At 42.2% G+C, this 14109-nt stretch overlaps 1 protein-coding gene across 4 annotated transcripts in view; it reads left to right on the top strand.

Annotated features, from left to right (window-relative positions):
- The first annotated feature begins 290 nt into the window (after positions 1-290).
- Positions 291-14109, top strand: part of LOC110509568 (electrogenic sodium bicarbonate cotransporter 1) — a 72472-nt gene continuing 58653 nt past the window's right edge. For all 4 annotated transcript variants that reach the window (XM_036967514.2, XM_036967513.2, XM_090227206.1 and 1 more), the window contains exon 1: positions 291-920. In XM_036967514.2, the coding sequence (XP_036823409.1) occupies positions 901-920 (20 nt within the window). In that variant the 5' untranslated portion in view covers positions 291-900. The remainder of the gene's footprint in view (positions 921-14109) is intronic.

Below are 14109 nucleotides of genomic sequence, written 5' to 3' on the forward strand. Positions count from 1 at the left end.
GAGGAGAGCTTTCAATTTTTCCAGTTAAGTGCCTGCACCTGCTGTTTTCTCAAATTCAAATCCACATTTTTCTGTTGGGCATCGAGGAACTAAAGGGGTTCCTCCATGAACCCCATCTCCTATGGGGTTCTTGGAATAACGTTTTTTGGGGAAATTTTGGATCTAGTCACAAACTGGTTGACTAAAGACATTTTTTTAAAACTTATTTTTACTGACAGGACTATGACATTTTTCTGACAACCATAAGGCCAGCTGGTCATAATTCTGACCACTATGTTATGCGCTATGTTACCTACTAGTCAGGTTCTTCGAGGCATTGTGAGACTCCCTGTTAATGTAGAAAGTAAACAGGCACAAGTCAGTTTCACCTTGATTTTTTTCTACACCGTGCTGCTGACATTAATTATTTCTCTGACTTTTTCTTACCTCTCCCTCCCACTCGTGGCGTGACGTTGAAAGAGGGATGGAACTTTAAAAATTGAAAAAGACACTCCGCGCTCGAAGAGCTTCTTCAGACGCGCGCAGCGAAATACACAACGATCGCAAAAACTCGAATATTTACTTAGAATGCTGTGATAGAATATGTCGCGGTATGAATAATCTGAAACTCAGTTTTTATATAGTTTGTAGGACCGACGAAATAACATTGATTACTGCCAGATAGTTTCACTATAAGCATTTCTAGACGATATTAGGCTACTCCTCTTGGAGATTAATAGGCTACTTCTCAAATCCGGGAGAGTTGCTCTATGGAGTGAGACCCGTGTTGCAAAGTTATTTCGTTGTTTGAAACTCAATAACAACTTTCTTGATTTTATTGAACGAGAGAACTGGGACGTCGGCTTCAGCGCGCCTCTGGAGTCATCCCTGACTAAAAGCTGGACATAAAACTCCGGTAGAATGAGCACGGATAAAAACAAGTGAGTATGAACCAGTTTTACATCTGAAAATAATTATTTTACGATGACCATAGCCTATCCAAAATTGGGACTTGAATTGTCCACTATATAGTGGGGCTGTTGTCTGTTGTGGCTGGGCATGTTGCGCTTCAAATATTGCCCCAGTCAGAAGTGGGGTAATTTATTTTCACGTTACTACTGAATAGCAGATGTCCCTAATACTACGAGTTTGATAGAGTTCCTATTTCAACATACGCTATATACATTTTTCTAGAATCTAAGCGTAATTACGCATAGACCTTTTGTCGCCAAAAGTGTTCCATCATGGAACATCTTTCTGTCATTGCATTGAATCTGACATGGCATTGTGTACCTTTCTTGAGAATTCCATTTTAAAAGCAGGGGGGAACTACTTAAAGTGTAAATTACAACACCTTTCGAGGAAGGATGTTCAGCTTTGTGGTAAAGAGAATTAACTACGTGTTAACTATTTAGCAGCCTACATTTGCTCAATTCTCAGTAGCTAACGGATCTTATAGGCTAAGTAAATGAGGTCTGGATAAGCCGCATGTTACGGTTGCTTCTTCGAGACGGCTTGAGAGGGCACGGTAATCTTTTTCCCGAGATCCTGTCACAGTCAATTAGATTGGACGCGTCTAAAAAAAACACTAGAGCCAAGTGTTATCGCTCGTCGGGGTAAAATAATCCATGGTTACAAACATGTCTGTATATAAAACAACACCACAAAGCATGTGGAACTTCTCCTTGAGCCTGTGTGGCCTCTGTTGTAAAGTAAACCCAACCAATTGTGCTTGCTTCTCAGGAACATGCAACCACGTGGAAAGTTTGAATGTTTGGGTTGTATAGGTTGTTACGCTCCACTCATTCTCCTCATATCTAATCCTCCAGATGGCATTGTACTATTTTGCGCAGTTATTTGTACAGAGTATGTAATCCATTCATTCTGTAAATTTTATTCTGGTATATGTCTGAAGCAGTAACGGAGGGGAAGGGAGTGGGGGGTGGGGAATCAGCTGGTCAAATGCATTGAAAAAGAGAGCAAAGAGAACCTTTGGATATATTTGTGATCTCCTTCTGAATAATTTCCACACACATTCAATGTGCATTCATTGCTTCATAGTTTAACAAGGAAACACATTTTAAAAGTTCTGGCCACACCGTTAATCTGAAGTTGCCTACTAAGAACCTTTATAAAAAATAATTGATTCCTCATTCTTTGTCTATGTTCATCATCTATTTACTGTCTATCAGTGTATTGTTTCCTCTTGTTTCCGCTTTAGAGGATACAGAGCAAACCAGTGATAGACACTTCACAGACTGCATGGCACATGCTGGTTAGATTTTTAAAACGTCTCTTACTTCCTTGTTCTTTTCTTTCAAGTGGCGTCACACCTGTACAGGTATTGTTAGAGGAAATTCCAAAGTGACTTAAGACTTAAAAGTGCACAGTCACTAGGAAAGATACAGCCACTGTTTACACAATCCTTTAGAGCCGATAGCAAGTTTCCCAAAGATCGTTTTCCAAGCACACTGCAAAAACAGCCACCTTAACATGTGAGAGAGTTAGGGAAGCGCAGGTGGGGAAAGTACTTCACCCTGAACCAGGGATGAAGGCCTATGCCTTAACTAAGCAGGTAAGAGTGAATGCAAAGTTGAATACCAATCAAACAAGACTACAAAGAACCACACATGCCCAGACCAAGCTTACCCTCCAAAGGACACAACAGTTTTTTGCTAGCCCTGAGAAGCTAGCTCTCTGTCACTATCTTTCTGTTATTAGCCTTGTAACTAGCTCTGTGCCAACACTGTATTAAGGTTAAAACCCCAGCCAGAGGCTAGGCTTAAGGACCCTCTTCAGGGTGGAGGACCTGACCAGGAACAGTGTGGTGGGATTGGGATTTAATGAGTCATGCTGTAAGGAGCCTGGGTCCAGGGATGATTTCTGATCCTATGGCCCTGGCCTGCTGATCCCACATCCTCACGCACTGACACACTAATCTGGGCTAGCCCAAGAGAGAGGTCACCTATATGCTGAGAGGTATAGTTAGCAAGAGGTATGTTGGTAGTAGATAAGATAAGATTGTACTTTAACACTCTGTGGTGAAATAAGTCCTTGGTGGAGAGGTTTTGCCCTCTGGTGCATCAACAGCCTATTCAGATTGAAGAGAGTTGAAGCAAAGGTTTCCGAATGATATTTTAATTTGCATAATATGTACATAAACTTTTATTTTTACATAAACAATGGAAAGGCATGTGCCGAGAGGATTCGGAGGCTTGGCGACTAAACATTCTTTCCCCGCCGCTAAAATTCCCTTCCGTCCTTGACTTTTCCTAAATAAATCAATTTAACAAACTGACTTTAGAATTTCGATATCACAAACAGAGTTTTTGTTATAAGCAGTTTTGTGAGGACATGTCATTTTCCCCCCTGCCCTTCACCCGACAGATAGCTACCGATCTGACGATGTCCCATCGAAACTACACCTAATTTATATTGAAACAAATTTCACACATGTAATAATAAATTATTAAATTGACATTAGTCTGATGGGTGACTATATATCAATTGTCTTCTGAATGAAGAGACTGATGAACAGTGCCGTGTGTAATTGACAAAGAAGGGAACGGAACATCAAGGGATAATAAATCCTGGGCTGAAAAATAAAAGTGTCAATGTATGCCGATGACTCAAGTTTCCCCTTAAGTCTGCAATCTGGATACCTGCACGGTCTCATTGAAGATCTAGATTACTTCTCTTGCCCCTCTGGACTAAAAGTTATGATTAGTGTACCATATTACGTATTGGATCGTTAAAATACACAACCTTTACATTACCATGTAGTTTACCAATAAAATGGGCTGATTGTGAAGTAGACATATTTGGTATTCATATCCCTAAAGATATAAGTTCATTTACCACAACACATTTCCATAGAAAGTTAGCAAAAACAGATAAGATCCTGCAACCATGGAAAAGTAAATACCTGTCAAAGTATCACCCTTTCTTAAACAAGCCATACAAATCTAGTTACAATAAATCATTTATATTCCAGAAAAGACAGAACACATATTACAACAAATATTATGTTTAAACTCGTATACTGATTGATAAAAAAAAATCTTAATGACAAAAAGGTAATATAGTCATGAATTATATTATGAATAGGAATGGTGGAGTTATGTCATACATGCAGCTATTCAAACTGATAAACAACTGATTGCAACATTAACGCAAAAATGGAGGAGGCAAGTGGAAGGGAAAGAAGTTAGGGAACTTGTTTGTCTGCCATATATTAAAGACAAATTCTCTGAAATACATTGAACAAAAATAAACGCAACATGTAAAGTGTTGATCCCATGCTTTTTGAGATTAAATAAAATATGATTCCGATGAGCTATTCTGCTCCTCTTGCCTTGCTCAAACTGATCCCCTCAAACATTGGATCTTAGGAAGACACACTATCTCCAAATAATGAGTTGAGTGACTAGCAAAACCGTTGTATGGAATGAAGCCAGTCCTGTAGAGACAAGCCAAACCACAGCTTTGCTGACCTTACACCTGACACAAAAATCAGCTCAACACCAAGGCGTGAAAAATCGTGTTAGGCCAAATGCCCCAGTGGTAACCTCTTGTACACTGCTGTGGCCTTATGTACATGGAGACCACGAACACTACATATCATGAGGCTGGTATAGAGAAATAGAGTATAGAATATTGTGTCACTAATAGTGGGGAAAAAAATATATCCTGAAGATATTTTTCACCCCCCTGGTGTGTGTACATCTAGTCCTGCGTCCCTGTTGTGGGTTTACCTCCGGTCCTGTGCTGTGCATTACTCATAAGGCCCTCACTTTCAGAAACCGCATCATGGGCTGATTAACTGGCTTCTGTCCTGGGCGGCGTATGGGGCCCCTAGTGTGGTAGGAGCGTTATCCACCCTCATCCATCCCCATCATTGAGCCTGCAACATGACCCTGCTTTCTTTCTTTCACTCTCTCTCTCCCCCTCTTCCCCTTTTGGGCAAGCCTAGAATGAAGGCCCTATCACTCTGTTACTCGACCTGGCTGCACCCCCCCCCCCCCCCCCGGCCTCACCCCTTCACCCCCTCTGAAGGCTAACCTGGTGAATGCGACGCTAAATGCTACTTGAGAGGGCTATGGTAAAGGCTAAGCTAAATTCTACGTGAGTGGATCGGCTAAAGGGTTTGTCCCCGTCTGCTTGGAAGATCATAGACTGAAAGGGCACTATCAGCCAGTACTTCCATATCACGTTTCTGATGTCCTTCCAATATGCTATATCACAACAATGTAATACTAAGGCTTTATAAAATAATGAAGGTAAGCCACTGTAAACTTCATTCACTCTTCACTTTTTCCAGGGAAATTGGCAAAATAATTAGCAGTTGCAACTTACAAATACACATTTGACAAAGCCTTGTTCTGTTCAATGTTCTCTACTTTATATACAGTGCCTTGCGAAAGTATTCGGCCCCCTTGAACTTTGCGACCTTTTGCCACATTTCAGGCTTCAAACATAAAGATATAAAACTGTATTTTTTTGTGAAGAATCAACAACAAGTGGGACACAATCATGAAGTGGAACGACATTTATTGGATATTTCAAACTTTTTTAACAAATCAAGAACTGAAAATTTGGGCGTGCAAAATTATTCAGCCCCCTTAACCTGTTAGATCTCTAGGGGCGCTATTTCATTTTTGGATAAAAAACGTTCCCGTTTTAAGCGCGATATTTTGTCACGAAAAGATGCTCGACTTGACAGTTTTGGAAAGAAAACACTCTGAAGTTTCAGAATCTGCAAAGATTTTGTCTGTAAGTGCCCCAGAACTCATTCTACAGGCGAAACCAAGATGATGCATCAACCAGGAATTAGCAGAATTTCTGAAGCGCTGTTTTCCATTGTCTCCTTATATGGCTGTGATTGCGCAAGGAATGAGCCTACACTTTCTGTCGTTCGCCCAAGGTCTTAGCAGCATTGTGACGTATTTGTAGGCATATCATTGGAAGATTGACCATAAGAGACTACATTTTCCAAGTGTCCGCCTGGTGTCCTGCGTGGAATTCGGTGCGCAATTGCCAGCTGCTCGTACTTTTCCATTTGATATAGGGGAGAAACCATGTGTCCAAGAACAATGTATCAATGAAGAGATATGTGAAAAAAAATACAGTTTTATATCTTTATGTTTGAAGCATGAAATGTGGCAAAAGGTCGCAAAGTTCAAGGGGGCCGAATACTTTCGCAAGGCACTGTAGTACTCTAAATACCTAAATTCATGTTCTTAAGTTCAAAGGAATAGTAGATAAAAAAAATTGCTGACACCATTCAGGCAGAGGTAATTGTAAAGCTGTCTAATTTAACTAGCTAAATATTGAAAACCTGAATTAATTATGCCAGCCTTACAATTACCTCTGCCTGTTTGGCTGTCTGTCTCATAAACCCTCTTAAACCACCAACCAGAACTCCCTACTCCTTTTAGTTAATATGAATAGGAATGACCTCTGACCCTGTACACCTCAAAGCTCACTCTCCCTATGTGCCTGCAGCTGTCCGCACAGACATTTCTCTCTGTCCTTAAACAGAGCTTCAGTTCCTCAGAGGAAGGGCTGGCCTTGTCATATCACCAATGACACCTCAGGGACTTGAGAGATTGACTGGCTGACTTACTGACTGGCTGGCTGACTGAAGCTATGGCTGGCTCTGACAAATAGGAGATGATTCTCTGTAGCTGTTTGCCTCGAAGGCACGTAGTATCTTGGAGGGATTGACTGAGGCCATGGCCTGCCCTCTGTGTGACACATATGACTCTATAACTGTTCGCACCAGGAAGGCACGTAGGCTGTCCTGGAAAGACCGAAGAAGAAGAACCAAGGAGATAATGGTGAGAGATGGAGTATAGTACAACACCCCCAACATTTCAATCCCTCCTTTACCTCACAAAGAAACACAATGAAACTCAAGGCTGCTTTGATCCCACTCAAAACACAACTCTGTGGTAACTAAACCTTTTCCCATTCTTTCCTCCATTCTTTCCTTTAAGAATGAAAAACCAAAGGAGGGTACATGAGTCTGAGTCCAAGCTTTGTCATCGCATGGCAGGATGGCCTAATGTCAGGCCCCCAGGCCACGCCTCTCCCCTGTGTGTTTGATGTTGGGAGCTTTGCTTCAACTTTATGGTTATGGCCTGACCCCAATCATATCTGAAGGCCAGATAATGGAGTGATAAGGCTGTCCCTCCACTGGGGAAATGCAGATGAGCTGCTTGCTAGCTGGTGCTATCTATCTCAGGAACAAGTTGTATCCTTCCTGTCTTTGTTTATTATTTCTTTTTCAAACTGTGTAGCAGTGTTATTCCAGCCTGGGGCAGTGAAAAGGGAGAAAATAAACATTTGCTAGCCTACCTTGCTGTCCAAGGTGCTCGAATTAAGGAAGTTGAATGTGAAATACCACATTTTATCTTCAGTAAAAATCACCTGTTGACGATGTGTCTACAGGACCATATTATTGATGAGTTAACGTATATGTTATTTTTTAAATCTAAGGACAGTGAGAAAGGGGGATGGTCACAGTTCTGCCCTTATCCTGTTAATGATCTGTATTGAAAACTGGCGTGCCCAATTACCCATATGTTGGGTAGATTTAAGAAGTATAGCTTACAATAGGTACTGTAGGTATGTTCAGTATGTATAGCTGCTGCCATCAAACCACCGATGAACAACAGCCCCTCTCCACTACCCTCTAATGTTACAACCCCACTGGTGAACACGGAAACCATGTGGAAGCAAACTGCTAATTCCCTTACCAACGCCTTCACTCATCACCCTTCCACAAGGCCGGAACCACTGACTCTTTTTTTTCTCCATTTAAAGTACTGACTGACTAAAGGAGAACTTACCAGACCGATTGTCAGTCTGCACAATACGGGGCCGTTTATTCGCCGTTCATTCGCTTGCTGTCAGCGCAGTGTGCTATGGGGACCACCTGCCATTGGCGACTGACAGCCGGCATTTTCCCCCGTTTCTACATGTAGAGCCGATTTGCATTTGGTTTACAAATTACGATGGCACTCTGTTCAGAGATGCTAACTGCTCTCGGCCGGCAGACGCTTGACAATCCTACCGTTCTGTCCGTGCCTTAATCTGTCTCTTTATGTTAGCATAAAAAGGGGGGATAGAGATGGAGAGAGAATAAGAAGGGGAACAGAGATGTGAGAAGAAGAACGGGGGTAGAGAGATGGAAAACGCTCTCTACTGATGTGACCCAAGTCTACAGGTTAAGAACATTGTGCAGGTATGTAGAATACCAAGTGCGCTTGTGTGCTGGGAGTGCGACCCTAGCCCCTGTATCTTCAGTATAGACACTCTAAGCCACGTGTCAAACTCGTTCCACGGAGGGCCAAGGGTCTGCGGGTTTTCGCTCCACCCTTGTACTTGATTGATGAATTAAGGTCACTAATTAGTAAGGAACTCCCCTCATCTGGTTGTGTAGGTCTTAATTGAAAGGAAAAAAACAAAAACCAGCAGACACCAGGCTCTCCATGGAATGAGTTTGACACCCCTGCTCTAAGCGGTTGATCCACTGTGAACATTTTAATCCAAGAGTAATGAGGAAAACAGAAGTATAATGTGGTTTCTACAGGAAAGATAGGAATGATAGGATTCATCGACACAGTAGTGTAACATAGTAGTACAATGGTAATAAGCTGGGATATTCATGAACATAGTGGTAAAAATACGCATAATAATATGACGAAATGTACACAAACATAATGGTAAACATTATAGGGAATATGCATACATAATACGTTGCAGGAATACACATAAGTAATGCAAACAATAACGAGTTATTAGGACCTCTCCGGGAAGTCATGAAGTGGCTGCCTAAAGTGGTCAGGACGTTGTGTCATGGTCCCCTGGAGGCTTTGTTTAGTTCCCGGTTAGTCTCAGGGACATCCCTGAGGATGTTTTTAGGACGTCCCCGGGACAAACCGGGAACTAGACAAAATCTCCAGGGGACCAGGACACAACGTCCCAAGAACGTTCAGGTGACCTTCAGGGGGCCATGACAAACCTGTAACTATAAAAATATCCCCCAGAGAACGTTACCTTGGGACCATTGATGGGAACTACACAAAGGTCTCTCAGAGAACATACCCTTGGGACCATCATGCAACATTCTTAGAACGCTCTCAGAACATCAGTGGTATAACGTCGTGCTGAAACCCTTAAGGGAACTAATAGGAACGTTGCTGAATGTCCTCAGGATGTCCCCTGTTTCCTGGGATATTAGCTGTAATATAAACTGCGTGGGAGAACAATGTAATGCTTTAAATGGCTGACTACCATGAAGACGCCGGAAGGGGTAGAGCTAGTGAACAACAACCTGTTGTAACCAGGGGTGAAAGTAGATTGAGAAGTCGTGTGATTGATACTTCGAAGGAAGATGGCGGAAATGTACGTTTGGTTTAAAACTGTTGGCGAGTCGGTTGAAGATGATAGCACAGAGAGTGAGAATGAGTGGGTGACAGTGGTGAAAAAGAAAGGAAACATGAAGTAAATTGATGGTGGTAATAGGACTGTGGCGGGTATGACATTTTGTCAGCCGGTGATTGTCAAGCAAATGCCTGCTGGTCTCACATTAATTGAACGTTAATTAACATAAACACGTTTAGCATCTCCTGGTTTCCACGCATAGCCTACAAGCCACTGATGCAGAACTTTAGAACATCTACATTTTAAGAAGTCCCAAAAATCTATGTAATATAGCCTACACCTTCACAATAAATCCATTATTTACTTTAGACAGGTCTAAAGAAACATGATATGAAGGAAATGTAGTCTTTTTCAGAAGAACAGAATAGCATACTGATTTTTGCTTATGTTAGGTCCTGATCTGTCTATGCCAAATGGCTGTGGGCTACACTAGTGCATTTAATTTAGCAGACAAGATTTGCTTAGTTATTTTATACTATTTTATAGTATTAAGAATACAATTGAACATAGCTGAATAATATAGAATGGATATTTTCTCCAAATGATTTGAGGGAGTGTGCACACATGCGGCTATTCTGTGTTAAGCAGTTAACAAAGTTACAGGTCCTCCTATATTCTGAGGTGCGTATTGAAGATGTTGGAAGAACTGTCCACATTTACTTTTCTACCAGATGAGTAGGCCTAACGTACAGCAAAAGCACTAGCCTATGTCAATCTACTATCTTCCACAGTAAAAAAAAGTAGATCTATTCTGTGCGAGAAACTCTTGCCCTGCGTATGTATGCCAGTTAGACTCTACACCCGTTGTATAGCAGATTAAAGTATTCTTTCATTTAATCTTGTCTTTACATATACTAAATGTGTGAAATTTGTTTTGATTTAGAATTTACCTTTATCATGCACCTGTATCTAAACAGAGGCAGGGAAGAAAAATACATCTATGCACTATGCACTTAAATGGCGAATGGAGGATGTTTTTTTATGCCAGCCAGGTAGGCTATACTCCTGTTGTAAAGAGAAGCAATGTGCTTAATATTAGGAAAGTTGAGAAATAAATGTTTTTTGTCAGAGTGAAAGTTTTAGTCCAATGTAACCTGGGAGATCCGTAAATGTCATAGATGCGTTGGGTGAAGGGGCATCCGCAGAGCATTAGAGGCGTGCATTGTGCCTCAAGGATATATATGAGTGGAATGTTTTGTGTATGGATCTTCAAAACAGAGTGCCCATCGAGAGGGTTATCTCTGGAGTGGGGGATTAAGTGTGTGCAGACGAAATACCCGAGGAAGTAGGTGGATTGGTTCGCGCCCGTCGACTGACCCGTATGGTTGATGGAGTGAAGAAATTCACTTCATCCACACTTTTGTTATTTCATGTGATGTTAGGCTATATGCGATACCCTGTAAGACCATTCGGGTACAAACCCCTTCAGTGCCGTAAATGCAGAAGTTTTGGACATGTGTCAAGTGTGTGCAATTGGGAAGAGTATCGAATGCCAGTGGAGGTTAGATGCTGCATTTGTGGTGGCAAACATGCTCCCGAGATGGAGAGAATAAGGGCTGTCCAGCGTGTCTCCTATCTGCATGGCAGTGGAAGGAGCTGGTGGCTTTGAAGACGCAATGTTTTTATGCCTGCACCAGTGAATTTATCTCGGCAATCAATGGATCCTGATATATTACATGTGAAAAAGGTGGACTTTGTATCATTTATTACTGTGGTCATAAACTGCACAGCACAAAAGAAGAAGAAATCATTGTGAGGGCAGCAGAACGCTTTTTTGGACTCTGAGTTTACAGCCGAGGCACTGCAAGAAATCCTGTAAAAGGATGTTCTGCCCTCACAGGCCCCTAAGCCTGTGTAGGGATGTGACTTGAATTGGAATGTGACGGAAGGAGTGGGATGTTGTTTATGTATCTATTTTTGTATGTTGTTGGATGTCGTTTTTTTTGCCCTTTCCTACAATGGATATTTTTTCTATAGTATACCACCTGTACAGTAGGTGGCGGCATCCACCTCTACCGATTGTTTACCGACCGCCATAATACCATAGAAAAAGAAGATGGAAAGTAGAAGACAAAAGTAGATTGACATTCTTACCGGGACAGGACCTAATATGTCTGCACGCAACATTTTTGCATGGGTCTAATCATAGAATTATACAGGACCTTTATAGTGCCTTCGGAAAGTATTCGTATTCACTCAGACACTTTTACTCAGCACTTTGTTGAAGTGGCAATTGGCAGCAATTACAGCCTCGAGTCTTCTTGCGTATGATGCTACAAGCTTGGCACACCTGTATTTGGGTAGTTTCTCCCATTCTTCTCTGCAGATCATCTCAAGCTCTGTCAGGTTGGATGGGGAGCATTGCTGCAAAGCTATTTTCAGGTCTCTCCAGAGATGTTCGATAGGGTACAAGTCCGGGTTTCCGCTGGACCACTCAAGGACATTCAGAGACTTGTCCCGAAGCCACTCTTGCGCTGTGTACTTAGGGTCGTTGTCCTGTTGGAAGGTGAACCTTCACCCCCCAGTCTGAGGTCCTGAGCACTCTGGAGCAAGTTTTCATCAAGGATCTCTCTGTACTTTGCTCCGTTCATCTTTCCCTCGATCCTGACTAGTCTCCCAGTCCCTGCTGCTGAAAAACATCCCCACAGCATGATGCTGCCACCACCATGCTTCACCGTTGGTATGGTGCCAGGCTTCCTCCAGACTTCAATCTTGGTTTCATCAGACCAGAGAATTTAGTTTCTCATGGTCTGAGAGTCTTTAGGTGCCTTTTGGCAAACTGCAAGCGGGCTTCATGTGCCTTTTACTGAGGAGTGGCTTCTGACTGGCCAATGCTGCAGAAATGTTTTGGTTCCCTTCCCCAGATCTGTTCCTCGTCACAATTCTGTCTCGGAGCTCTACGGACAATTCCTTCGACCTCATGGCTTGGTTTTTTCTCTGACATGGACTGTCAACTGTTGGAGCTCATGTAGACAGATGTGTGCCTTTCAAATCATATAATTTCCCACAGGTGGACTCCAATGAAGTTGTAGAAACATCTCAAAGATGATCAATGGGAACAGGATGCACCTGAGCTCAATTTCGAGTCTCATAACAAGGGGTTTGAATACTTACTGTATGTAAATAAGGTATTTCTGTTTTTAAAAAAAACTGTTTTCGCTTGGTCATTAGGGGGTACTGTGTTTAGATTGCTGCAGATTTTTAAAAATGTAATCAATTTTAGAATAAGGCTGTAACGTAACAATATTTGTAAAAGTCAAGTGGTCTGAATACTTTCCGAAGGCACTGTATATAGAGGTCTCCTCTGTATCTGTGGCAGCACTGGCAGTGCCATTGAGGCTATTTCTATTTTAACGTTGCATGCGCCATGCTATACCAAATGAGCTAAAGAGGATCACTATGTGGGTAGGGGACACTTCAGGAAACAGTGTAGAATATTGATATGTATAGCCAGCAGGGGGGCTCCAACCCTTCAAGAGCCCCAAAATTGACATATTTTTGGCCAAAACAAATGTCTATAATGTGCAATAATGTACTGTACCCTACTGTACTATACTGTGCTCTACTCTACTGTACTCGAGTTTACTCGACTTGAGTTTCTTACATTTTGAAGAAAGGACCCATGGACTCTTGATCTAGTTGTTTTGGTCTTGAGACTGCTCAAGACCACATACATTTTGTCTTTCACTTATCACAGTCTCAACTCTTTGGGTCTGGATCTTGGGATCAACATCCTCGTATAAATCTTGGTCTTGGCTCCTGGATATCACTGTAGTCTTTGGTTTACAAACCCGAGGCAACCCAATTTGATGAAGACATTGCTCTCTGATCATTGGCTGATCACTCCCAACCCTGATCAATCCCCACCCAGTTGACTACTTTTAAATGGTGGAAGTTATAAGTTACAACTTGTGTAGCTATGGCAATATAATACAAACATAATACCTTACACTTTATAACATTAGGAGGATTACTTACACAGGCACACAGAACTAGAAAAGAACACAGCTAAATGTTTGTGAGGGACAGCTGTAGCTGTAAGTGACCACTGCCTTTGGTGATTGAGCTGGAAACTGATGGAGAGAATTGTGTGCAGACTCTCTCACCGGGGTGACCTCACACCCCAGCTCGTGTCTGAGGGAGCAGGGAGTTCTTCACAATGTGGAAATATTTGACTATCTCCTTCCTGCTCCTCTCCCTGTGTTGTGCCGTCTTGTTCTGACTGAGACTGGCTCTCCATGTGGTCTGAACATCTGGTCTCTAAAGTCTCCTAAGCTGGCTGGTCTCTGCTGGACTGGAGGAGCCACATTCCTAGCCCTCCCTGCTCCTGGAAGAGCCAGCTGGCTGGGGGATCAGGGGAGATTTTGTAAGCCATGTAGCCCCAGAAAGTGATCTGACTCTGGGACAGGGAACTGAACATGAGCCCTTACTTCCTCATACTGCAGCAGGCTTTTAGCACAGACTATTTTGTTCTCTCTACTACGACTGGCACGTTTGAAGCAGGTGTATGGTCATTGTCAGGCGTAAGACTAAAGGCAAAATACACAATTAGTCCTACATACCAGTATACACACACAGGAAACATATTAGCATGGACACTGATAAAGGACAGGACATGCATGCACATGCTCAAATCGTTTAACACTGTGTAACAAGTGTTTGGAAATCCTGCTCAGGAAA

The sequence above is a fragment of the Oncorhynchus mykiss genome, chromosome 29 (assembly GCF_057628025.1).
Source record: "Oncorhynchus mykiss isolate SJ-2025 chromosome 29, ASM5762802v1, whole genome shotgun sequence".
Taxonomy (NCBI): domain Eukaryota; kingdom Metazoa; phylum Chordata; class Actinopteri; order Salmoniformes; family Salmonidae; genus Oncorhynchus; species Oncorhynchus mykiss.